This window comes from Rhea americana, unplaced genomic scaffold, assembly GCF_003343005.1.
Source record: "Rhea americana isolate MKP2758 unplaced genomic scaffold, rheAme1 scaffold_44, whole genome shotgun sequence".
In the NCBI taxonomy this organism is placed as follows: domain Eukaryota; kingdom Metazoa; phylum Chordata; class Aves; order Rheiformes; family Rheidae; genus Rhea; species Rhea americana.
Genome location: NW_028186579.1, coordinates 1,267,150 through 1,295,055, shown reverse-complemented (window position 1 = coordinate 1,295,055; position 27,906 = coordinate 1,267,150). Strand labels below are relative to the sequence as shown.

At 40.8% G+C, this 27,906-nt stretch overlaps 1 protein-coding gene across 1 annotated transcript; it reads right to left on the bottom strand.

Moving 5' to 3' along the window:
• Window positions 1-1,481: 1,481 nt before the first annotated feature.
• Window positions 1,482-25,546, bottom strand: PKDCC (protein kinase domain containing, cytoplasmic). The gene is made up of 6 exons (XM_085315827.1): window positions 25,021-25,546; window positions 22,537-22,808; window positions 18,407-18,486; window positions 17,303-17,410; window positions 5,601-5,774; window positions 1,482-2,742 (listed from the first exon to the last, which is right to left on the bottom strand). The coding sequence occupies exons 1-6, from the start codon at window positions 25,060-25,062 to the stop codon at window positions 2,657-2,659; spliced, it is 762 nt and encodes a 253-aa protein (XP_085171953.1). The 5' UTR covers window positions 25,063-25,546; the 3' UTR covers window positions 1,482-2,656.
• Between the last annotated feature and the right edge of the window lie 2,360 nt (window positions 25,547-27,906).

The following is a 27,906-nucleotide window of genomic DNA, read 5'->3' as shown; positions in this document are numbered from 1 at the left end:
TTAAAGCCTTGTGGGTGTCTGCTTTCATATTTCTACCTTGAGGCTTGAGGATGCCAAGAAATGTAAAAAGTAGTCAAAATGTGTGCATTTTCCACAGAAAATGTGGTGCAGCTCTCAGGCTGCCTGGCCCAGACCCACCAGCTCACTTCATGCGTCCTCCTCCGCTGTGACTTCTCAAGGGTGTCCATGCCATGAGTGCTAGCTGGGCAGCTTGCTGAATTAGACTCCTAGCTGCTAAAGACACTTTCCCCTGGCAAATTCAGATTTTTACCAGTGCTTATTACAGTTATTATGTTGTAGTATTGAGCCTCTCTTATTAACACTGATTATTTAATCAGCATTTCCACATGAAAGCCTTACTCTCAGAGTTATAAAACTGCCTGTATAAAGATGACTGTTGTTGAAATCTAGAATCCAATTTCTTGACTCATGGCTGTACTTCTTTTTTGCTTCTTTGATTTATATTTGCAGAGGCTAATGTAAATTGTTTTGATGAGTTTGTTTAATGCCGGAGACAATTTCTGATTTCAGAGACCTTTCTTTAAGGCATACAGAGAATGATAGCAAGAAATTAGGATCCTAAGTTACCTGCCTACAATATTAWGGAATTACTCTCGATATCTTTTTTCCTTTTAACTGTTGATAATTTTTATCTAGGAATGTGACTAAAGAATTTAAGTATTCACATTGTTTTTAAATGTTGAGTGTTTTTGGAATGGTGTATAGCACTCATGTGAAGACACACAAGGGAGGTTGAAAACTTTCAAAACACATACCAGCACCTTGGTGCCAACAAACTGTATCACTGCAATGATCTGTGCAGTATGTGTTGGCATGATTTATGTGGCCTTTTTAAAAGAATCTTTAGTGTTTGTTTATTACCACAGAGTGATTGATGGATTCCTAAGTGCACAGTGATACAATCAGCTGAGCTATTATGGCTGCTGGTTTGATAATTTGTGAGTTACAGGCATTACAGCATGTCATTTCAGCGAATTGCTAGAAGTTTTGTTACAGTATCAGTGACCTCAGAGAAACTGCGGTGAGACAAGAACTGCTGCTGACTGTGTCCCTGTCAGGCCACCTCTCCTGGGCAGGAGAGACCCTAAACCACCATTTAGCCCTATGAGGAATTACTTTAGATTCTCTTCTAATCCTCTCCCTGTTCCTAATGCTATATTGTTAAAATAATGCTAAAATTGCTAAAATAATGCTAAATTCTAAAAGACTGGTATTGACATGACTCAAACCGTGGAGCAAGAAAGGCTGCTAAAGCGTTGTCTTCTCAGGGTCACTTGCTTCACTACATGCAAACGTGCAGACAAGGCCAACGTTTGCCTCCAGAAACACACTTGTCAGAAGTCCAGAAGTCACTGGAACAACTTAAGTTCCTTCCTGGAAAAATACCTCCCACTTAATTTACTTACAATACATTATGTCTTCACAGGATCTAGGCGTTTATTTACAACATAGAAAATATGTGTAGGAAAGAAATTGTATTTATTTTTTTTTTTACAAAAATAAACAATTTAAGAAACAAAAGCACATTTTTTCCTGACTGTACAAACTACAAAACAGTATGACATTGGTCACTTTAGCATTTACTTTATTGCTTTCACTGAAAGCAAATTCTCTAGACACACCATGCCTATAAAATGCATTTTATATAGACTTAAGGCTAGCGTTCATTTGCCATTATTAAGGTCATTTACTTCATTCATTCTAAGAATTAGCAAGCAGTGCCTTAGAAAACCAAGGATTTGATGATAAAAAATATGAATAATTGCAAGATACTCATTAAAATAGTACAATTCCACTAGATGGATTGCTTTGCCAGTCTGTCAAAGATGTGGCTTAACGAACAATTCAAACTTGATTCAACAAAAGTCTTAAGCATGGGCTTAATTGTAAGCATATGCTTAGGCCTTACCCTATTCAGCAAAGCACTCAGCACTTGGGTAAGTCCCTACCCTTTCAGTGGGACTATTCATATGCTTATGTGATTTGCTAGACCTACAACGTGGCTCTTTTAAATTAAAAATGAAACTTTATGATAGCATTTGAAGCAAAAATAAAAATTAGCTACAGTCTTGCAATTCTAAACATAACCAATTCACTGAGGAAGTACTCCTTCATTATGACAAATAAGTTGGTCTTGCATATTTGATAGCTTTAATACAAATGCTGATTGTCTTCAGTAATGTCTGATATTTAGGTTACAAACTGATATGCTTCAGTAACGCTGTTGTGATTGTACTTGCCCAAATAAATATCAATGCAGAGGATGCAGACTTCTCATAGAAATGATCAGCTTTCATCCCTATGCAAATAGGCACAGGCTAGAAAATTTATGCTAACCTTGGTTAGAAAAGCTAGAGCTGCCAGCTGATTTATAACCAAAATTATACCTTAACAGTGTATCACATTTTGTATTTTGCTTTGTTTTAAAAATCACATTTTCAAAACATTGTTGTATTGCACATTCATCCTGGTCATGCAGGTTGTTTCTTTAAAGTTTTGTTTAGCACTCTATAGATTAGAATGAGTAATAGTGCAATTATCTCTCTGGCCACAGCCATCTTAAACATAACAGCTGCCTATATTTATACACAAACAGCTCTTGTCACTCACGAGTCAAACTGGACCACTTTAGCTGTCAAYCTGTCACTTTCACATATGTTATCTTGTCAGGATCGGGCACGATATGATTTGAGGCCATCTTGAAGAAGACAAGCTGCCGACCTGAGCAGAACAGGAAAGGGARGAAAAAAGAAAAAAAAAGTAATTAGAAGTGATGAGCCCATTGCCTATTTTGAAACACTGACATCTCATGCTCTTTAGGCAAGCCACGACTGAACTCCTTCTTAACTTCAACTGGTATAAAAATGAAATGCTTTCATTTAAAATTACACTGAATGTTCCTTGGTTTCAGTATGCTTACCCTTACATAATTATTACCAAACTATGGCTACATATAGCTAGCTCAATATAAATGAGGGAAAGGTCTGAAGATTTTAATACAAATTTCACATAATCTTTGAAAATGTATTTAAGGACTCTCCCACCGATATAAATGAGCTTGGGTTCAAGGCTTAAATGAAGGACATTCATTTGACTGTACAGAAGCAGTATCATCTTCACTTGGATCTTTACAAAACTGATCCGTGCAACATGTTTTTCCTGAACCATTTCTTGCTGATCTTCGCAGCTCTCCGTTTTAAACAAGCTATAGCAAGGTTTGACTCTTCAGATAACAAAACTCTAGCAAGATATGAACATCCTGGGCAGTGTAGGTCACCTGCCACATATACATCCAAGTCCAGTGAGGCTGAAGTTACTGAGGTTTCACCCACTGGTACTTGTGGGACCCATAGTACAGATCTTGAGTCTCCCCACACCTACAGAACTGGCATCTTATTCACATCCCTACCTCCACCTAGATGAGCACCTGCCATGCCACAGACCCTGACTGTGGCTGACTCTCCTTGGCACTGAGGCCACAGAAGATGTTCGTTATTCAACCTCTGCCTTCATGCTCTCTAAAGTTCAGAAAAGCAAATGTTATTTACTCCCAGCCTGCTTCTCTAGGGGGCTCCCATAGCACTATTTTCTTAAAGAGTATCACATGGCAAACTGGATGCCTGGACTAGTGACCAAATTTCCACTCCAAATTTCCACATTTCGCAGACTAAGTGCTCATACATCAGGAATGACACAGTAAAGCTGATGATAAATAAGATTTACAGTATTGCTACTCTGACTCACTTGCTTTTAATATTGTAACAGGAAACAAGACCTGCTCTAAACTTCATATGAATTTCCCTGTGCTGTAAGACTTTTTTTTTTAGTATCTTAGTTAACTTGAAAGGTCTGACTATAGATAGTTTGATGTGATAAGTTAATAGTCACTGGCAAGGTTAATATAAATTAGCTTTTTCTGGATTCCATGGAAGTCTGTTTCCATCTCTGGGAAGCACAAGAAATTCAGAAAAAACATAGCAGTAYGTTGGCTAAAACATGCAGGAAATTTCTGAGGTTTCTTCTCATTTGTAATGCTTTCAGAGCTGGGGGCCTGCACTCGAAGACACGTATTTATACAAGCCTGGCTTGGTGTATATTTATGTTGCTCACCTAAGCACAATGAAAGCCTCCAACTGCACACAGGATACATTTTGACATAAGGTTAAGACATACTAAGGTCTCAGTTTTGCAGACCGAAAGATGAGTCTTAGGGGCTAGGTTACAYGCCACACAAGAAGTCTGGGCAGAGTAAAGACTTATATCAGCTTTCCCAAGGTTTGGCTAGCATCAGTCATCCTTCCCTTCGGAGACGGYACAGGGGGAGCTACCCTGGCCTTAGTGATGGCAATCCCAGGCAGGAAAGCAGCTCTGCCTGGGTGACGATGATACAGGGCACTCACTGGGCAGTAAAGGCCGCAGCACATGTTTGGAAGTCCACCACCAGTCACCACACAAGAAAAAATGGCTTCAGTGGGAGTTTTGTCTTGTGTGAGGACTACGAAGGAACATGGATTTTACTTGTCTTTCTTCATTACGTTTCACGAGGTGCAGTCACCTCACAGGAACGTTGCAGGCGGATGTGGCCGGCGCTGGCTGCAGGGAGACGCAGCTCTGCCGGGCAGTGGGAACGGCTGCAGGTTAGGAGCCTCCTGCTCATCTGCATGGGATTCAGCCCCGCTCAACCTCTAAACCATTCTGGAGCTGCAGCTACAGAGGATTACTAGACACTTCAACATTTTAGTTTCTCAGATTACTGTGTAGTTCCTTGAAATAAGCCCCAGACTGGTTCAGAAGTAGTGAGCCAGGGCCAATTCTGCACTAATGTAAATCAGCACTAACTGACTGACTTCAGTGGGACCACACTGCAACTACCAGGCCCACAAAACTCTTGGAAAACATACTTATCTCTTCAAATGAGCTACATTCTGTTAGACAAGACAAGAAAATGAGTCATGGTGGCAAGTGGGATTTTCCCCTACAAAGTTCTTTGTGGCCAAGATACAGAGTGCTGGGCACTTCTATTTCTCCTTGATTTTAAATACTCCCTCCTTCCTGTCCTTCAGCCAAACCCATACTGAGAGAAGCACACCATTCCCATCAGAAGCAGGGCATCGCTTACATCAGTCGGAAAGTCCCAGTTGGCTGGATGCGTGGGAGAACCTGTTTGGTTTTGCATCAAACCGCAACAACCATATGGATTGGAAAGATTTATTTTAATCCAAATGCTGGGYCATATTCTGCACATTCAACTGCAGAAACAAGTAATGGACTTTTGTTGTTTCTGCTGCTGTATTTTAAAATAAAGTTTTGTCCCCCCAAGCTGAAGAACCCCACAGCCCACGCATGCCAGCCCTCAGTGCCAGCTCCTTGGAGTMCAGTCACAGATTGCTGCTCCCCCACCAAGAGCCATGCTCTGCTGAAGCTGAAGCTTCAGAAGCTATCCCATTTCTGGCTCGTGATATTGGCTCCCATGGACAAGCACAGTATGTTCCTCAAACTGTGTTAAAACACTGCTTCGCTTAAAGCAGTCAGAACATATGACTCGGCTGCCGTTACGTTGAGCAGCATCCGTGACCTACCTGTCCAAGTTGTCTGGTTAGTCAAGACAAAAGCTTTGCACTGGGAGTAGCTGTCACAGATCTCGATGGCTTCGTTGACATCAAACACGGAGAGGAGGCAGCCCTTATGATGGTAAGATGGCCAGCATCTGTAGTTCTCATCAGGAATAAAAGCTTCAGGCACCCGTTTGTACTCTGCAATTAACCAGAGCAAAGCAATCGTTTCAAAAGCTCTAGCAAACTCCTGTTTTCATCAGGCAAAGTTTACTGCAACAGCCTAGGAGAGGGACATGTGATGGAAAAGGTGAACAGCTAGACCACAGCAGCCCCATTTTAGTCCCAAACGTGTTTRTAGCTCTGCACCTTACTTTGCTTTTCCTTTATTCCTTTCTTCTTTTCACSTTTTTCTTTTTCCAGAAAGTGTCTGTAAATAAACAGTCTGTGCACAAAACGCTTTCCYCTTCCCCACTGCGCAGATGAGGCTTTGATTTTATTAGGAGTTTTACAGGAAGAATGTCCCTTTGAATAAACAGCATCCACTTGAATGAACTGACTCACTGTCCTACTTCTTAACAGGGAGCGGGATTGTCAGGGTGAGACCCGACCAGGCGTTCCCAGCCCTCCCTCTCAGTTAGAAGAGCACGCTATTTTCCTCTAGCCCCTTTAGAGAAGGAAGAAAAGACAGGCTTTTAATTAAGCAAACTTTTTTGCTTGCTCAGATTAGCACAAAAGGGGAGTTGCTTGATGGGCCTCTGAGAGAAGGAAAAAAAAAGTACGTGAAGCATGTCAGCTTGCTTCTTGCCCAGTGCCTCGGCTCTGCCCGCGGATTACTCGTCTCCTTTGGCTGCCGTTCAGTCTCACTTGCCTTTATGAGCTCCTCTTGTTCTCTGTGCACAGCTCCTCTCGGTTTCCCAGCTGCTTGGGGGGGGGGGATGTTCTTTGATGAATGCATCAGCAAATTCAACTAATCACTTATAAATATTTCTATTTAGCTTCTAGGCACACAAATTGATAGTTCCCTCCCATCTCCCCCCCACACACATCCTATTCAAAAAAAGAAATACATTCTATATTTCTTCTAATTGTATCTGTTACGGAAACTGGAGCTGCCTGCCCYGACTCACAGCCTGTTCTTAAGTCACTTTGGTTCAGGCGTTTTCTGCCTCACGTTGCAGATTCAGCCTGCTAATATTTCAGGCGTTGYATTATACAAACACCACCAAGTCAGAGACCAGCGAGTCTACCCAATTCTAAACTACCAGTATTCCRGTTACGAGAAGACTTATACATCAACAAGTGCTCATTCACACCACAGTCTGAAATAGTGTGAAAGAAATGCAGTAAATGCACTCATTTCCAAGTGTAGCTCATTAAAAGTATCATAAGACACATTCACCAAAAGGAAGCTAAATCAGAGCTGATCATGTCCCACTTAAATCAAAGGCAAAAAAAAGCTTGACTCAGAAAAGGCAGACTCACACTCCCAAAGGAAGAAACAGAATCAAAACACAGTTTCACTTAAAATGTTCATTTCACTGCCAAAAATATGCATACATTTCTTCTGACGAAAAGTTGCTGCATAAATCAGAACTGCTACTGGCTGGATAGGTAATGTCCCTTCTTTTCCCAGTTTCTGTATAAACCATATGATGACAACAACTACAGAGTGTAATTGAATAATATTATATAGTATCACACACACCTCTGTRTGATAACTCCTGAATATTGTACACTGCAGCCAAGGTCAGTAAAATAATGGGTGAAAATGAGATGCAAAAAGTACCAATCCACCATTGTCTGCACCATATATAACCATTTACATCGGTGTTTATGACATGTTGACTGGATATAAAATGGGATCATTCACAACTTTTCTTYGTATGACTATGGAAGTGCCACATACCAATTAATCCCACCAAATCCCATAGCACAGCCACAAAATGGTCACACTGACTGCAGCAGAAGAAAATGAACACATCTCACTAACTCACGCCATTAGCAGGGATCGTGTCCCGGTTCCTCACCGGAAGCGCTCCTCTGAGCTCGCCCAGCTCCCAACAGCAGTGACTAACATCAGCCTGCAGCAGCCCTTGGCATGCAGTCAGGTACTGACTTAGCCAAGCAGCCCCAATGCCACATTATATATTTTTCTCCTTGTAAGGCAGGAGCCTGTCTGAGCGGCCCGTATTTTGAATTACTGTTCACTTTTAAACTCCTCTGCTCACAGCTATGTCTCTTAACATGCCTACAGCACTCTCCTCCCTCTCAACGCTCTCTCTTCCCATTACAACTGTTATGGGTTAGACTCTCGACTGCTTGAACAGRTTTCAAAAGTGCAACAGTGATTTACATGAGCTGAGGTTCTGCCAGAGGTAGAAGATAAAGTTCTCCCCTTTTATTGACTTTTCCAAGGTGACTGAGCCTGGTAAATCATTTGGGCAGCTCAGAAACATTTATCAACAGAGATGGGCCAGCAACAACTGTCATCATGAAAGTGAGGTCCTGACTTGTGAGTTCAAGAGAACAAGTAAATCTCCAAGATGGGATTCAGCATGTCCTCATCTTGTGAAAGAATACAACTGCAGTCCTTCCTCTCCTTCAGATCCCTGTTAGGCAGGGTGGTGGCATTGGCCAGGCCCTAAAACAGGGAAGGCACCATGATCTGCAGTGATCGTAGGGTGCAGTACGTAAATCACGTAGCATAACAAAGTTAGTACCTGATAGTGTGACCTACATACAAAGAACACTTTCCTGGCTGTGAAATCATTGTTCCTAGCTCAGTTCTGCCAGACATGTGAAGTCCTTGGAGTATAAGGGAAAGCCTAGAGGCATATAGCCTCCACAAAGAACACTTTGGCGGCTACCCCAAATTGGCACGGATCTTGAAATACCTRGAGATTTGAGCACCCTGCCTATCCTACCTGTTGGAAGTTTAGTGGAGGGGGAATGGAGCAGGGGAAGCACCAAGACAGCGCCCTTGMAAGCTTCTCTTTCCATCATTTGGTTTTGCCCAAGAAGAAGGAGCCGCACCAGCATCACAAGCATGAGTCACTGTTGCAGCACCATCCAAAGAGACCACTAACTTAGTTCTCAAAACTCGTGTTCACATGCCTGAGAGCCTGATTGTACATTCACCTGGAGATTCGACGTGAGAGACTGAGAGACACCAAAGTCAGCGGCAACAGGAGCATGACCAGACCTTTCATGATGAAGGAAATACCAGCTAGCTTTGCTGTCAAAGCAAGGACCATATGGCTGAAAAGGAAGAACTGGCCACATCAGACACTCCTGAACTTCCTTTTCTGCACACCACTTTTCTTCCTACCACTAGCATAATAAGTCTTACAACATTTTTCCTTTAATCGTTCTTTCATGTCCTTTTAAAAACAGACATGTAGAGCTGAGCTACTCACTAAGGACCAACTGTGCCGCTGCCTGATGTGGCCACACAGGGGAAAAGCAGGAAGGCAGCTCCTCTGCCTGCCTGTGTGGCCTGCGGAAGAGAGGCCSGCAATCACCGCCCATACACTCAGGGACTGCGCCAGCAGCTCCTTCCCCTTGGAAGAGGGACAGCAGAGAGGAGCAAAGAGAGGGCCCAGCTATGGCCCCGCATCTGCTCTCACGCTCCCAAATCAGCCTGGTGCTCTCGCCTTCCCAGGAAGCCAATATAGGGCAATATTAAACTATTTATTATTACGAATGATTCCCCCTCCCCTTACACTCATAGCRAGACACCTAGAGGCACTCTCTTCCAAGGACAGTGCTGTCCATATGTCTTTTACATCCCTGTGGAYGCATCACATCTGAGCCTACAGAAACCAGAAACCCACTGCAATACCAACCAAGCACTGGTCTGAGGAAACTGCATCTTTCTTCAAACTTTGCTTTATCTCGAGAACGGCAAGATAGCTGCCCTCCTAATTTGCAAAGCGAAGGCAAATATCTTTGGAATCTCGTGTTTACATTGAGACAAATTAGGGAGCTGACCCTTTAGCCCTTATTTGTACACGTTGTGAAGAAGGAGACTTTTCTCACATAAAGTAGGAGCAGAAAAAGGAAGGGCATTCTTGAAGGATGCCTCTTTATTAAAATGTGTCCCAGCAATGAAGGTTCCTCCTGTTTTCACTTGCACTCTATTAGCAGCAGCCAGCAGGAAATAGATGTTCACACTGCGTATGTGTGACTACRTAGCCTTCACAGTCAAATCAGGGCTGCACCAGCTCCTCAGATACAAGTCCAAATTATACAGGATGGAAATGCCTAATCTGCATGAGATATCTAAACATATAATGAATCCAAATGTTGATACTCGTTGCACTAACTCAAAGGGCTGCTCTCCTCTTATGCAAAATTTGCTCAATAATCCATTATAGCGAAGCACAGCTAGAGCTCCTCGTTCCATGCTTCTGGAACCTGGCAGAGCCTTTGCGGTGTACTTTGAAATACGCATCAGGACAAAAATACTATAGCACAAACTTATCTTATGTTATAGACACAGAGTAAGTCAAAGAGACATTAATGCCAACCATATCAAATCTCAGCTACAGCGCTGGGTTTCCCCTACCCCTTTAAATGATCACCCCGGTCACTACAGTGCAGCTACATGGCCAATTTAGCAATTCTCCACTGCTTTAAAGACAGCTCTAGCTCAGGTTTTTGTCCTGCCAAGACCTGAAACTAACTTAAATGGAGCCCATGGAATTTGAAGGCTCGCGGCAGTAAATCACATCATAAAAAGGTCAAAGTTCTGGTCGATTTCCAGACTAATGGTGTTTAAAACCAATAAATACTTGCCTAATACTATAAATGCAGCCATAAATTTACACTTTTGCATACATATACGTAGTTTGACACAGAGTACATAAAGTCTATCACAGTAATGGCAAGGAATAGATCAGAGAAATGCAAGACATTCTTACTAGCATCACAACCAAAAAAGAAGCCTTTTTTCCGCTTCCTGATTTTGTGAGGATTGAAGCAAATAAAATGTAATGCAGTAGACCTGATTTTGATGTCACTTATAACACATTTACTCCAGCTTAGCAGAAGGGAGCTGATTCATTGCTCAGTTATACAAATAAATCTGTGCAGGAAACATTTTTCCTGTCACATAAACATTYTGAAATTTCAAACTATTTTCGTATGTGGAATCTATGCAAATCTTGAAATTTTTTATTTTCAGACTTGTTTAATAGTTTTTAAATGTTTTTTGAAGTTTGCTCTGATCAGTGAAAACATGCTGTTTCAATCATTCCAAAACCATCCATTTCCAAGTCAACCTCTTTATTTWAAAAAGTAATTATAAGCTAATAGGGACCATGAAACAATGAGAATAAATCAACAATTGAATCATCAGTCTTTGTATTTTGTGTTTTCTTAATAAGACAGAAAAACCATTGAGAAAATATCCTTCCTGTGAAAAGTTTCATTTCCACTGTTTTGAAAACTTGTTTAAAACATACTGTGTTGAAAACTGCTCTGCCAGTTCTCAGCATGAATCAAGAAACTTCAACAAAGTTGTACACAGAGTCAGCATAAGTGAGATCAGAATTAAGCTTCTTTGAGTGAATTCTATCACTTCCCATTCGCTGCAAGTAGCARAAACAAGATTAGGCTGATCTGCGCAGCTGTCACCAGTGCAAAATGAGCATCTTCTCACGCCAGCTTTAAAAACAATCTGTAGCATCACTGCCCGCTGTAAAACTATAAAAGAAAAGCAAGGCTTAAAAATCTTAACCTATCAAAAATCACCTGTGCTGTCCCAAAGCCAACTATAATCTATAAACATACTCATTTTCACTGTACTAGACTGAATCATATAAATAACTCCACAAGTATATTATAAACTATGTGAAACCGCCTGTGGTTTCCCCCTTTTAGCTTGTTTGAGTCACCCTAAATCTGACTTTAATCAGTCCTAATGACCGTTTATTTCAGCCACAGCAGCCAGATTGCATTTTTACTACCAGCTACAGCTACTAGTTGGAAAATTGCCCAGTTTTCTTTTCTAGTTATCACCTGCCAATACACCATGGGTCAACAACACAGATGCAATAATGTTCATCCTTGAAACAGAAATCATGTTACTCCTTTTCCTCCTTCCTCTCTTCCTCCACTCTAGCATAAAACAGACAGTTGAATCTGTATTTACTTTTAATTGCTTTGCTTGCAATTAAGCAGAAAGACCTTGAACCTACCAATCTCAGTTAAATGTGGTAGTCTCCCAGGGAGACTAAGGAGAGCAGAATCAGATTCTAAACAGATAATAACACATTTATGTTTCAGTATGATTCATTCTACGCTAAAATTTCCTCATGCTTCAATACACCACATTTAAACATTCTTCAGACAAAAGGCTTCATAAAAGCTTATGTACGAATGTGCTATGGAAAGCTATTTATTGCTATGTCTGAGACAAGGACTCGCTAGGCGTATCCCGGGCATCTCTGCTTTAGAACATTTCTGACAACTCACAACTGTTTGGAAGGACAGAAAGGCCTGACAGGGCACTTATTTGCCATAAGGCAAGTAAGTATTACTTCTCTGCGTGTATTTTTCACCCTTCAGCTGCTTCACGCATGTAGGCTGCCAGCTAAGCAACACTGCCTCTTTTTTTGTGCTTCCATTGCACTTACAGTAGAGCCACATTCAAACTGGAACCTGTGGTGCCACTGAAACACGAAGAAATAACAAGAATGACACGTTATGCTGCACTATATTCCTATTAACATCGCACAGCTGGATTCTTTTCCGCCTTGCACACCACGATCCAGGGCCAGCTCACCAGGCTGCAGCTACAGAGCCATTCCGTATCCACTGCCATTTCTGCCATGCACATCTATTTACTGAAGACAAACAACTGAGTGCCAAAACTGCGCGTAAGCAACGTCTGGCCCTCTCGCTCTTAAAAACAGTGGTGCTGATGCATGTGTCAAAAGGCACATAGGGTCAGACGGAGGTATTTAAATTTGAAGACAGATGACTGTAGGATTTTTAAAAAGATACTTAGTGACTCTGTTAATCTTTTTCAAAGCAACTTAGGCTCTAGTCCAGCAGCAAAAATTATTTTGCTGTAAGCTGCCAAGTTTGACCTGGAGAAGTTTAGCAACAGCAGGCAGAAGGAATCAGAGCAGAACAAACTGCTGAATAAGTAGTGCACATTGTCTGCACGACGCGGCGATGTGCTTCTCCCACGTGAGCAACGACCAGTCACTGTTCTCTGCCTGAAGGCTACAACCCTGCACTAATGACAAAACCAGTGACACAGAGGAAAAGCTGCACCTTGCCAGCCTCACGGTGGAGGTGAACGTCGGCTCCCCGTCTCATTTACGTGCTGGGAGAAGACCACTGCCTGCTGCCCCCGCACCAACCTCCCTCTACCACCCAGCGGTGCCTTGCTGCGCTTCCCGCACTGTACGGGGTGCAATGGGCAAAACCTCCCGGGAGCCCTCTGCRTGCCCATGCAATTAATACGAAAGCTTCTGGCATGGTAGCAGTTAGAGAGCGCCACACGTTTTCAGTGCCCTGTATCTTCACCTCTCAGCTCACCACAAAGCTGCCTTGACACCCCTGGGAACGGACCACAAAACGCCCGAGCGCCAGACAAAGCGGGAATCTGGGCTGCAAAGGCTGCTCTGCAGCACGCTCCCCCCAGAGCCTGCACGCGCCTTCGGCAGGACGCCTCCAGGACGCTAAGGCGTTTCAGCCTGCCATAGGATATGTAAACTGTCTCAAACAATATTCAGCAACTTCCCAAAATTTCTCTCTCGCGCATGCACGTGTGCACAAACACACCCGCCCTACTTGACTCCAATAATTCTTGCGGAGATTTACAATTTCCTAAGCAGGTTGCTATAGTGATCCTGCAGAATATTTTTTCAAAACACTGTTGTACTGTAAATGTTTACATACAGCATAATCCTGCCAAATTGTCTCAAGACAAAGGAAACGCAAAGTGCCTTTGCCTTCTGTCCAGCCTTCTAGCTTTTTAGCATTGCGAATGTACTTTCAGCTAACAACAGAGGCTAATTATGCCTTTCTGTGGGCTTGCACAGCCTTAGGCCTAATAATGGGTCATCTATTAGCTTTAATGAATAACAAAGCTATCGGATTTACTAGTGTTAGCTGATTTCACGCATTTCTGAGTAAATTCTGAGTTAGCTGAAAGGCTGGGGCTTAACTCAAGGGCCAGACATCCAGTTGGTACAAATCAGTGTCAGTTGATCGAAGTAATAAAAATTCTGATGCTGCGGCAGGACTCTACAGATAAACACCAGTAGATTTTTTTAATAGTTTTCTTAATCTTGATAATTAAAGGAACAATTTAACCATTTTAGATAGCATGTGAAAAGAAATACATGGTCCTGGTTTAATTCACATTCTTCTGGATTGCAGCAAGGGAGGCCAACAGTCAATGAAATATAAAGGTATTTGCTCATGGTGTTGTTTTAAACACTGTAATGTTCCTATACCAACATTAACAGTAGTGTGATTTATGATTACAGAACATATAAATAGCTATCGAATGTCTCCCGTGCCTCTACTCTGTTTCTAAGATACTAAAGCAAAGTCCAGAGCATAATATAATTTACAGCACTATAAAATGTTTTACAACTGAAGCACAGTGAAAGCTTAATATCCAAGACCTTCTGTAATATGACTATGTCATCTTGTTAAACTTTATTTATGGGAACACTAGGATTGACAAGAACTTTCTTCATGTCACTTTCCCACTGATTATCAATATCACCTTTCGCACTTCATGTTGTTCATAGGAGGAGGTCTTCCTTTCAAAAACAGAAGTTCACACAGATAACAGCCTGTTTCCTAAAAGTTTATATTTTAATTATGTCTTTAGATCACTTGCCCAAGATCATGATCTCTTCCTTCCTAGTAAGAATTTATAACACTCTATTCAAGACAATGGATAATTCAAAACATCTAGACTTATGACAAATTCTCAGGCATCATCACTTGAAACCTTTTTGTTTTTGTTAAAAAAAAAAAAAAAAAAAAAAAAAACATGCCTGCACTTCTTGGATCTGCATTCTCCCCTAGTTTTGCTTTTATTATTTGGAAACAGAACATCCACCAGGGAGGCCTTACTTTGCCAGTCCTTCAGATGCCAGGCAGATTCATGGCAATGGCTACTTTTTCTTTTAAGATTTCAGACCAAAAAAGTTTGCCTCACACTGAATAGTTAATTCTTGTCTTTTCTGCCATTTGAGAGGGTGAAAATCTCAGGAACCACTCACCTTGACAGACTTTCATTATCTGAATCAAAACCTATGTGAAGCCGTGCCTGTAAGACCTTGGCACCCTGGTACATGAACGCAAAGCCCCTATTAACTCTGATCTGGCCTCAGAACCAAACCATAATCTCTAGTTTTAACKTAATCTAGTACTGGATTGGAAAATAATCTCCCTGAGTTTTCATTATACTGTAGAACAAGGAAAAAAAATTAAAAAACCTCATAACCACAAAAATATTTTTCCTTTGCCTTCTGAGAGTAACACAGTGACCTCCAAAAGCCTAAAAAGGACCAAAATACTACCGCAATTTGGGAGAGTATCAGAGTCCTCCCTCTTCAACCCTGTCTCCCCCTCCACTACCCACTGGTTATACAAAATATAGAATTTCTTCTACTGTTGAGCCTCGGTTTTGCTTGGCCAGGAAGCCAACTCAGCTGGGAATGTCCTGCCAGCAAGGAGAGGTTGGCTACATGGACACTAAGCCTCTTTCAGCACCACTGTCACCCTCTCCTGAAATGTCACTGTGCCACAGAAGAATTTCTCATTTATTGAGTATACTTTGGACTGGAAGCATTAAAAATGAATTCTAGCTTGACTTTACAAGTGAAGTATTAGTTGACGGAGGAATGTGCGTGGAATAAAAGAGATATGAATGAGTAGGTAGGGCTATTTTCATCCTTACGGGATGACTTCTTCATATTTTTCTGGCAAGGAAAAGGAGCCTTAAAATAGAAATAAATTACAATGCCTTTTCTGTTTGGGTAAAGTGGCCTTAGAACAAATGAGAAACAGGCCTGCACATCTTAAAGATGTGGCAGCTAACTCTGAAAATATATCTCCTGTAAGCATTAACTTCTACTAAACATGTCTGATTTCTCAGGCTCACTACAGGTTGAGATCTTTTTCATATCAAGGTATTTACACTCAGGAGCTTTAATTTAGCACCCTCTTAGACTGGCAAAATATGCTACTTCAAATTTCCATGTGTTTTCAGTATCTTCGCTGATGCTGTGAGGTACAGAGGTGCCCGAGCAGTGCCCTAGAAGTAAAAAGAGCTACTTGCGCAGAAAGGTGTTACTAACCCTGAACAAGGGCACCAGATTCTGTTTTATATTATCCAGGACTCTATGAAATTAAACTAACACAAAAATGTGTATTTATTAGAGTAACCAAATATACAGGAAGTTCTGCTCCGTATTACTAGGAACTTGCACTGTTAGGTTTACTGCTGCCGTCCTAAACTTTTCTCCCTTCGTATTGTCCTGATGTGGCGGTTAAATCTGGAATCAACCAGCATCACAGAAAAACTTCAGCCCTCCTGGCACTTCTTTAACAAAGGACGTGTTTGTACTATTGATTGTACTGCTGAAAATAATTTTGCTGTGTTGACAGGCATCACTCAGCACAGATTGTGATGAAAAGCTGAAAATTAGAAAGTTAAATGAACACCTGCAACAATTTTCCTGCCACTTTTACAACAAAATAAATATTGAATTATTTCTGATAAGTGGGTCAAATTCATCCCTGGCGTCATGGCCCCTTGAGGTTAACAGYGCTACGACAGGAATGAATTTGGCTCCTGTGTCTTTCACAGAGAAAATACTTCACTGAACTTTTCAAACACTCTGTGCCAACATTCATCTTCAYTTAGAACCCATCTCTCCTTCTTTACTGCGCCTTTGCAGCAAAACCATAATTTTCCTATCAACTTGCAGTCAATTATGTCAACAGTCTGACATGAATATTGTACATACACAAAAAATAATTTGCACAACAGCTTTTTCAATTGTTTGGCTTAACAGACGCTTCCACTCTATATAATCTTATTTGAAATGTATTCCTTCACAAGGTGTCCTTGGGAAGAATATATATCCCTTTATATCAGAGTTGCTTGAATAGCATTTTACATAACTGTAGTGCTAGAGAAGAGATTTTATGAAAAAGAAAGAGATGTTATTGTGCAGCTTCATTTTCAACCTTTGCCACTTTATTCTTCCAATCTACAGATGCTCRAGTCTGCAAGAAATTCCTGTAAGTCTCAGGAAATCCACAGAGGATTAGGGCATCTTTATGAGGTTCCTATTTTAATCTTCTCATCAGCTCATGTTTGGGGGGATTTATCACACTTCCAGAGTAAGGAAGTGTTTGGATATGCTGCACTTCTCAGCATAAGTTTATAAAACAGATTTTCCACAGGTCTGCTACTATGGAGAGCAGCACTCAACTGCCCTTCCCTCTTCCAGGTAGACCCTGCTTGCACCTACAGAAGTCCGACGACCTTAGTTAGTCTGAGGAGCTTCAGAAGTTGTCCAGGAAGCACGATGCATACCTGAAATCATTTCATGCTTGAACTCATGTGCATGATTTCAAGAGCCTTTGAGCCCCAGTTTTCTGGATATTTTCCCTTTCAAACTTCAAACAAAAGACAAAGCTGAATCTCTGATTTTAAATCTTGAGAAAGAATACTTTACCAGTTTTTGGTATCCGAGTAGTGTTCTGTAAGTACTCTCCACTCTTATACAAATTCAAAACTTTTTCTAGCTGAGCAGCTGTTTCATCTATTCCCCAGTGAAGTTCTCCTTTAAAAGCACAGAAAAAAGAACGATTTAGATGAGGAGCAACCTTTGCAGAAGTAAAGAGAGGTTGCATTCAGATCAAGTCCTAGGTGTCAAAAGTTGGTGGTGCCCTACTTTATGATGGTGCCGTGATGTGGATATAAAGCCTATTAGCTATTACAAAGTGACTACCCAATTGGTTTTCGCACCAGACACAAGCCCTTCCGTAACGAAGCTTGTCAAGAGGTGGCTAGTCCAGCTGGGGATCCCAGGCCTGCAGGCAGCAATCACTGCAGTGGGCTCCCCAAAAGAGACAAACTTTAACCAGGATAGGGAACACCTAAGGATTTGTTTGTTCATTATTTGTGGCCTGGCATCGTTAAACTTCTCCATGAAATGTACACAGCACAGGATACAAAACCCCGAGAACAAGACACCGAAAGCCTCAAAGTGCATACAAATTGCAACTTAAACTACTCTTTTCCCACAGGCACTATCTTTGTAAGTAATAAAGATCACGGGTAATTTCATTTGCCTCTGGCTTCTGAAGTACAAAAKCATCATTAGTACCAGTGGAGACAGGGAAATATCTTATCTTTATAATTCAAATTCCCCTTGGTAAGGACAGGGACTTTCCAGATCACGCAGTTAAGTCCACACTGACCCAACTCTTCACGTGGGACTAAGGCCACCGAGTGTCGTGTATTGAACGGGAATGAATTTTATTTGGATTGTTCCTTGTGAGAGTGGTACTGAAGTGCATATAAAGATGCAATTCACCCTTGTGTGGAGTTACCAGGAAGGAGTATGCATGGCTGAAACCTAGTTAAAAACCTCAAAATACAATTTCACTGATATTCAGAACCATTCTTGCCTTCTCTCTCTGGGGAGAATTTTATCCTGCAAAAACGGACAATCTGGCTCTATTGCAATGAACATAAAAGCACCATCCCCCACATCCCAAGCATGATAGTCGCACTAAAAAAATATATTTGGCATTACCACATTTAGTGAGATTACCTGTTGCGTTGACTATCTTATCCAATAATGGTCTCAGTGAGGATGGAGCACTGTGTGGCAGAAGATATGTAAAAAAAAATCTGTAATGGAAAAATAACCCATATTGAAAATTTTTTTGAAAACTTACACGTCTGGTAACTACTGAACAACATAAGGAATAAAATTCCTATTGCTTATAAGCCACTGACCTATTCAGGAAATATAATCGTATTCTATAGTCAAATAAATATATAGCTGAGACTATTCACACAGCTGTCTGGCATACCTAGACCAAGCTGCTACATACAAGGCTGCCTTGTAACTATGTGTAAATGTTCCATTAATACAGAAATTTGCTATGAAGCCCCATGGATTGTGACTATTTGCAAAGCTATCTGTACTTCAACAAACTATCAGGACACCATCAGAGGTCGGGGGGGTTCAAATCTCAAAAGTGCATAACTCAGATTTCTGTTAATTTTATTCAACTATTATTTTCTTTTCTACAGTTTTCTTGGGCATTAAAATGAATAGCCAGGAGAAAACCTTCTTCTCTTGTTGTAATGCAACTGCAATTCAGAATATCTGTTCTGTTATCATCATTTATCTAAATGCCAGGTGTGTTCATGTGGATAGTCATGTTTGGATGCATATCTACTGAAAAAAACAGTAATGATTCAAGCGATTTTGATCTATTTTGCATACATATAAAARTACTATAGCAATTCTGGAACACTCATATCAAAAAAGATCTATGAGTTTACACATACTTCTCACAGTCTTAACTAATCAATATTTTTTATGACTGCTCCTAAACTATCCATGCTCAATCACTGTTGATAAAACAGTGGGAAAACCTAACAGGAGAGAGAATTTAAATGTTGATATTCTTATAAAACACCACTCCTACGACACAGGAAAGGAGGGCTGAAAAATAAAAATATCCTATCACAGAGACACAGAGAATCACAGCATGGTTGAGGTTGGAAGGGACCTCTGGAGATCATCTAGTTGAAGCCYCTTGCTCAAGCAGGGTCACCTAGAGCACGTTGCACAGGGAAATATACATAAGGTACGCTTAATAGCGTATAGTTCCTTTAAATTTCTCTTACACTGCCAATATTGCTAACTACTGCAAACTCAGTGTCATAGCAACGTAACATAGAGATGGACAGTTCAGGATCTGACAATATAAACAGAAGTATCAGACATAAATGTTAGGTAATGAGCAGAACAGTAACATAATTGGGAAACTGTCCTGCTTTATATCTAACCTGTAAAGCAAAGTAAATGTTTTTTTCACATACAGAGACTCATAGTCAGGAGAGAGGATAAGAGATGTCTTACACAAGCACAAATTAAAAAATTGAGTTACTGATAGCAAAAGTTGATCACAGGCAGAGGTATTACTGAGCTGTCGTATTCCACTTACACAATGAATATTTTCTTGAGATTTTAGCTTACATTACAGAAGAGTAAAATTATCTGTTGCAAAAAGAAATATTTATGATTTTCACAAGCAGGATTTTGCACATGTAGGTTTTCTCAGTGATGAGTATGAAACAGTCAATATAAATACATGCAGAAATTTAAAGAGCAGTGTAACATATGCAATGAATAATTTACTGGGTAAATTTTACTAATTTTTCTCTGTAGAGAATATCCACCAGGAGAGTCCAATTGACTGAGCAGCTCTTTGCAAACATTCAGTAGCTGTCATTCACTTTTCTAAACACAGGATAGATGCAAGTCACGGAGCTTATTGTTTTTTCTTGGCTAGATAAATACACAACTTGTACTATAACAAACACTCACATGTGCAACTCTGAAATGTACAGACCCTTGCACAGGGAAAACTTAATTATATGAGCATTTGTTACTCATAGCTTCTAAGGCCAGTGGCATCATCTGCGATCTGCATAACACGGATTGTCAGATTCTCTTAAATTAATTAATTAAATCCCTTAAATCAGGATTTTTCTCATTTCTTCTTTTCCTCACAGAACTATCTTGTTTAATTTAAGACTATTCAATGACGGGAAATTCACCTCATCCATTCATTAACAGTTCTAAATAATAATTGTCCTTACTTTTAAAACTTTTAAGTGTTTTTAAAGATGTTCATCCAAACAGTTGGAGGAAAACCCACGGAAATGTGGTTTGTGATAGAAGGCAACTATTTGAAAACTAAGATGTGCCAGTTCTTGCATGGCGGAGGTCTTTTTTAAAATGTTTTCTCTCTTTTAATTATTTACCTCATAAAGAAACAAACTGGATAGCCTAATTATCTTTTCAAGGCCAGGGCCTACAATATTTTAAAACTGCAAGGGATTTACGCAGTTGTTTGATATAGCGCTGCTATTGACTTCTAGCTAACAGCACTAGTAACCCTTCGCTGAACGTGGAGGCAGCAGTGCTGGGAACCTCTAACCATACGGCAACAGAGTGCACAAAAACACCAAAGTCCGTAGTCTACGCCCAAAGAACCGAGCGAAAGCCTTCCCGGCCAAGCACACAGAGACTGCTGCTAAAGCTTCATCACGGATGGTCGCAGCCTACTGTAGTGTGAATCTGCTGTCAAACAAAAGCCCGCTGTCTCCATCATATTAAGCAAAAACAGGGACTGCAAACACTGGGATACCGCATGTGTTACACCCTGGCGAGCAGTTCAAAGGAAGTGTTAAGAACTGTAATAGAAAAAGACTGTTTCCTTCAGCGAGAGCGGCAACCTGCCCACCACATTGCAGGCAAACCCCTAGTTAGGACTGAGATATATGGATGCCTATTAAAGGTTTCTTAGCCAGACCAGTAAAATGGTCACAACCAAAAGCTAGCTAGCTAAGCAGGATCTTTAATCCAAGTAAATGGAAATGGAAAATTTTGCAGGACATGCTAAAAACTGCGCTGCGCAAATGCAGCTGGTTGTCAYGTGGCACAACCCGCTTCAGTGTGGTCAGCTAATGCAACACATATGCTGGCGAGCGYCCTGGGACCAAAGCAGAAGACTCTCTCTGGAGAAGACTCTCCTCGCTGTGGTCTGGCARGGAGCGAATGGCACGATACTTGAAAGGGAAGTCTAAGGAATGAGCACACCATTAGGGTATTGCTTTGAGATCCTCCACCATCGTATCTGCATCAGGCACCATGGCCGTCTGCCTCAGCAGCCTTCAGCATGAAGTCGCAGCAGTGCTAGGTGCCCGGCATTAAGAGCCAGTTACTGATAAAGCTCCCCTAGGCTCCAGACGCAGCCCTAAGAGGAGCGCGATCTAAGTTAGGGAAGAGCCCAGACCACAGACACAAAGTCATCGCTCCAGAAGAACTCAATGGCAAATCAGGGTAAACCCTTAAAACAAAATTCAGAAGGTAGATGCTTCAGCTGAACTCTTTCTTCAAAGTTTCTAACCAAACGGGCAATTGTCACCTACCTACCRCCATTTCTGGAGCACAGCACTGCCATAACGTGCGAGTGGCAGCAGCACGGAAAGCGAGTARCCCACCGTGTCCCCACACAGAGACCAGGGCTACGGAGGGAGGGAATGCAAACGGAGCCCCCTTGTGCTTCAAAAAACTTGGGATTACGACCCAGATCGTCCGTGACTGACATTTGAGCACTGCAACAGGGTCCATGCTCTCAGCTGTGGCCACAGTTGAGCCAGGGAAGATTTTAATCAGAGCAAAGGCAGGCTCAGGAGAGGCGGGTAGTATCGTGCCGGAGTGCACAAGAGGAGCTGGATGCTAATCCTGCCTCTGAGGCCAGCTCGCTTTTCAGCTGGTGGTAAAAGCAGGATGAAAACCTTTACGAATTTACATCACAGAAGAGTTATAAGAATTGTCTCGTTGCAGAGTTAATGGGCTCCCATCTTCACAAGGCCTCAGTTTTTCTCTTATAAAAAATTTTACTTGTATGACTGACCAGTGTAAAACTAGACTAACTTGGTGAATCACACTCAAAGTATGCAAAATATTTCCAAAATTAAAAATGCCGCRTTAAAGTATTTTCACATATGAAACAATTATTCATGGCTTAACTTATTTTTGGGTAACAGAGCTGAGCTAGTATGTGTTCATTGGTCTAAATAACTGCAAACGACGATGAAGAATTTTTGCCCATTTGTAATTCCCTTTTGCGTTATAGAAAACGGATCATGTACCTGTAGGCATTGTAGAGATTCCTCTTTTCATTCATGTTTTGACATCGCCCCTCAACAGAACACGGAAGAGTGAAATTTCTTGCTGGGAATTCCATAAAACAGTCACTATTACTGGTACAAGAACTTTCTTCKATACTGGCATCATCTAGATCTGTCACTTTCAATTCCCCATCTACGATCACAAATTGTCGAGGGCGAAAGTCCAGCAATGTCACAGAGCCAAGAGGAGAGTGAGCCAAGTAATGTAAAAGCCGAACTAAGCTGAGACATATCTGGAATATAAAAACATGGGTTCCTTGGGTTATTTTCTTAGTACAGAGCACATGAATGAAACCACTTTAATTGCAGATATATTCATAACTATGTGACTAAATATAAGCATTGTAACTTATCTCCAAAATTGWATGCTGTATCCAAGGTATTTTTCAGAGGATTAACATAGTTGATTGTAATAACCCTTAGAGACTTGAAACCAAAATAAGCTTCTTTACCAGTGTTTTCCCACACTATTCTTGAAGTATGGCCCATTGTTGCTATTCTTACTTTTAAGAGAAATAAAAGCATTTACTTTTAATAACACATTACATACAGGCCTTGATCATGCAGTCTACGATTCTGTTCTTTTATGAGCTCAAGGTCTGGGATTTTTGGCCTCAACACTCTGCATCTATAACTGGAGCTTGAACAAAAGAAGGCGTCATACTGTCTCTTTATTCATCACTCCTTTTCATTGTTTTTATACTTATTTTCCACTGATTCCTCTTATTTTTGTCTTTTTCCAGGAGACAAGAAAGCAAATATACTGAAAAGGTCAGTGTCTGACCCACTGTAACTCTTCACTGTGCATCAGTGGGTACGTCTGTCCGCCTAGGTGGACCCTTACGTGCCCCAGGGGATGCCCACTCTTAGGCGGGGGTGGGGACCCTTCACTGACCCTGCACTTTTCAACTGTGAGTTGGAAACTTGAGTAATCATTAGACATCAAACCCACTGAATGTTGAACTCAGTCCCCTTACCAAAGTGCTGCTTCCAATTCATGCATTTCTTTAAAATCCAGTATATAATGCACTAATACAAAACTAGCAGTAATATGAACACAGTTAAATACTGGAATTTTCAACTAATAACATAACTTATTCAGTCTAGCAAGCTTTTTATTACTTATGTATAATCTTTGGGTTTGTTAAAATACGCTGTTAAGGCCTCACGTGTTAAAGCAGTCAAATCAAAATTCAGCCTTAGTATTGGTATACGCAGGGGAGCACCTGAATGCCTACTTCGGAAGAAGGCAGCGGCTGAGCACGTCCRAAGCTGTAATACCTCACAGATTGTGTGTCTGTGGGACGCTAGGACTACCTGACACTTCCATCGTCATTTCCCTGCCTGACCAGACTAGGAATATTTTTATTCTACTTAAATGATACCACAAGTTTATGTGGCGATATCCATAGGTATATATGCACGCAAGCATGGCTATAGGATGACAGATTTGATGACCCTTTTCTCCCTCTGGCAGTAAGCAGGATTTTTGCTGGTGCTGCCTTATAGTACAGCCACAAACAAGTCTCTAGTATCAAGAAGATAGGGTTTTATTTCCTTTTTCTTCCCTGGGACCACCGAGTCCTAGATAAGGTAATGAGCATAACGTTATCTAAGGTTTCRTTACAGTAGTCTCAGAAATGTTTCATTTGTCATTACACCTCTGAATCAGCTCAGCATTAGCAGGGAAAATCCTCATCTCCTGTCGYACCTGCTCTCTGAGAAATGTGGGCTGTACCACGCCAGGTCGCCCGCGAGAACAGTCGGGGGCACGTTTAATTTGCTAGTGCAGCTGTAGCCATACAACCCGAAGTGTTTTAGATGAAGGCTGCTGCCTCGGTATGTCTCAGGGGGTTAACCTCAGTCGACTGCGCGGCCCAATATACACAGCACTGTCTTGATCAAAGCATTGCTGCAGTCCGCCTTCGCGCGGCRCAGATTAAGTGTGACCTTCGTGCTCCGGTGAACTGCCAACGCGGTGGGCAAACCGGGTCCGAGATGTGCGCACGCTTATTTTACTCTTGCCTAGCCAGAGACAAACAGAAGAGGAAGCAGTGGAAAACAGCTATGAAGCCGAGCTAGGACAACCATCGGGAGAGAAATGTAACACCCTTCTACTCTTTAAATCCCAGCCGTACAGCATGATGCTCAACACCAGCAATTTTGCGCCTCKACATTTTAACAAGTATGAACCGTTTGAAGATACAATGTAAAAAGCACATAACCAGCTACAATCAGATAACATCAACAGACAAAATAACACACCTTAAGCACTGCAGAAAGGGAGTGTTAAAATTTGTTTCTAAACCAAGACGTAATCATAAGCGAAGCAAATGTTTCATACACGTGAATTATACGGCATAGTATGTAAACTCTGTTTCAGGCCTGCAGTTATTTTGTATTCATAGCCCTCCTAAAATCCCTTTTTAAAAAGCTGTTACTTACTCGAAATCTGTCTTCCCAGGAAGTCTGTAAAAGCTGAATCATCTCTAAAGGCGAGCCTAATTCAGTGATGGTCGTCAGGGTGTCTGGGATGTCGTTGCTATCCTGGTAACAATAGCCATAGAGCTGGAAAAAATCACAGAGAGGCAATTATCACTGTAACATATCTTGGCATGCTTTTACTTTTCTCCACGGATGAGCTGCAAAGTAAGCATTTCTTAAAAGGCTCTGAACTCTATACATTTTATCACCCCGAAGTCTCCCCCCCAACAGCTTTTGTATCCTCACATTTGAGGAGCGCTTCCTTGAAACCCCTGAAGAAAGCTCTTAAAATAGTTAGCATAGTCTGAGGGCATCATACAGCACAAGGCTTGTAAAGTGGTTTCTGCATACCCTGCTGTGCAGGATTTTATACTAACGGATGTGTAACAAAACAAGATAATACCTAAAAATACCCATGAATGCAGAAAAAGAATTATATCAGAGGAAAATTAGTTTAGCCTATGAAATATCTGGCTAAATAAGAATCATTTTCTGCTTAAAAGACATTGCAGAATATCTTTTAATGACATTTCCTACAGGACTGCTACTTGTGCACTGGCTGGCAATGTGTTTAAGTGAGACAGCAGCTTGAAAGCAACTGAAATGCCAAAACTTATCTTTTCCCACCCAGAAATTGTTTCTCACTGTATCTGATGGACATTCATTTGCAGTATCACTAGAGAAGGGCAAATACTGCAGAACATTATCTGCAATAGTTTCTGCAATTTAAAAGAATTTAAATGGCAATTCCAGCCATGCTCCAGCTCCTTCTTGCATTTGCGTTCCAAGGACATTTGAATGATTTATTTTCCCTTGCACAAAGACTTGCACAAGAAGAATATTTAACGATTGCGGAGAAGATGGCTTACTTTATATGGAATGGGACAACATCTGACACAGCTAAGCAGACAGGCTCTTTGCCTGCCTTCTACAACTCTTTGCCAAGCCCTGGCAGAAAGGCAGTTAAATGAGCCTCGATAAGGATCTGATTGCAACCTTCCAGCTAGAATAGCATGCACAAGAAATGACATTAGGTGTAATCTCTGCTCTGAGTCGAATAAACCTTGCAGTAAAAGGAGTTGTGTGAAAAATAATTTTTTCAAACAGTCTGATTCTGTTCATCTACTGCCTTTCTCCGAGTAATCTGATTTTCTTCCCCTTTGAACCTCTTTTCGTTTTAAAAAGCTCAGGGAAGCTGACAAGGGTCCCCACTGAGCTTGAGAGGACTTGAATATGGCCCTGCAGAAGTCAGGCGCACACAGAGCACAGAGCACTGTTTCACCAGCAAGGCAAGGACCCTGGGTAGAGACTGCAGCCAACTCACACTGCTGGGTAAGACTGCAAACAACCACTGCAAATATATTTGAATATCAAGTGCAGCCTTAGGACTCATGACCCTGACAGACAGAAAAGCAAAAAGAGTGGCTAAAGTCAGCAAATACGTGATTTGTTATGAACCACTCTGCTAGTTCTAACTGTAGTTGTCTATATTTAAATGACAAAAAAGTGTTCCAAAAATGTAAGTGAAGTAAACAATTATTCTTCTTGGTGTAAGAATTGCGCTGTATTTCAAAACAGCTGCTAAAACACAGACATTAAACTAAACAAAAAAGAGCTAGAAGATTTTATTTTAAAACATGCCATAAAGATTTTGGCACTGATGCACAATAGAGAATTCATGATAGATACACATGAACATTTGAAATAGAAAAATGTGCTTTTTTTATTTACTGCCACTACCATGACAACAATTGCAACAGCAGTAATTTATTAAGCTAGAGTTATTCAGATTGGCCTCAGGGACTGTTCCTTGTCATCTGTGATACCATTTTTCTGCAGCTTGTTTAACAACAGTTAAAACTGTGTGCTGCAAGCTATCTTAAAAGATCACACCAGAACAACAGTTATGTTTAAACCTTGAGCATTAACAAAGAATGAAAGAAAAAGAAAATCTTAATTATAATACGTATCTTTTCAGACAATGYAATAATTTTCATTACAAAGGAATCATGAGCGTGGTTCTGCAACTCTTAATAGATACTTGATTTATCTTTTGTGTGGATGAAGACTAAGAAGGCAGGATCAAACTCAGCAGGTCTGAAAATTTTCACTTTTGAGTGTCAGAATCTAAGATCTGTTTCTGTATTATCTGCAGAATTTAGTTCTTGTCTATAGTACACTAATTTTATCCATTAGTAAAAAAGTCATAATGGAAATTAACAAAGAATACAGGCTAGAAAATCACAGTATCACAATAAATGTTAATTCTCAGTAACAATGAACACAAAAAGGCTATCAGTCTTCATTAGGCATTCTCAGCATTTGTGAAAACTATTCCAGGAACAGAAATAAGGAAGACAAATTACAGTCATTCAAATATAAAAACATGATACATATACCTCTATCCACATAAAATATTGAGAAAATAGTCTCATTATCTACGGATATGAGCACATCAGTAGAAATGAATGACAGTGTGTGTGTCCATATTCTACCTCAATGAATGAATTCTAATAGTTACAACAATGATTTAGATTTATTCTCAGGGAGATGGCACTTTGCTGTTAATTAATTCTTTCATTTTAATATTCAACTATCCCTTGGCAAAAGTCTTAATTGCCCATGTATCTATGTACTTGGTACATGTTTTACTATTTAAGGGCCCACTTAGCCACTTCAGTCATTGTAGAAGATTAAAGGACCTGATCCAGTTTTGGTTTCACATTAAATTGCTCTTTATTCTCATAAGAAAAAATTCTCTACACAAGTATTGCTGAATTTAATCAATCTTACAAACTAAAAACACAGTACTGATGAAGTTACTATATATGTCTAACTCAAAAATAC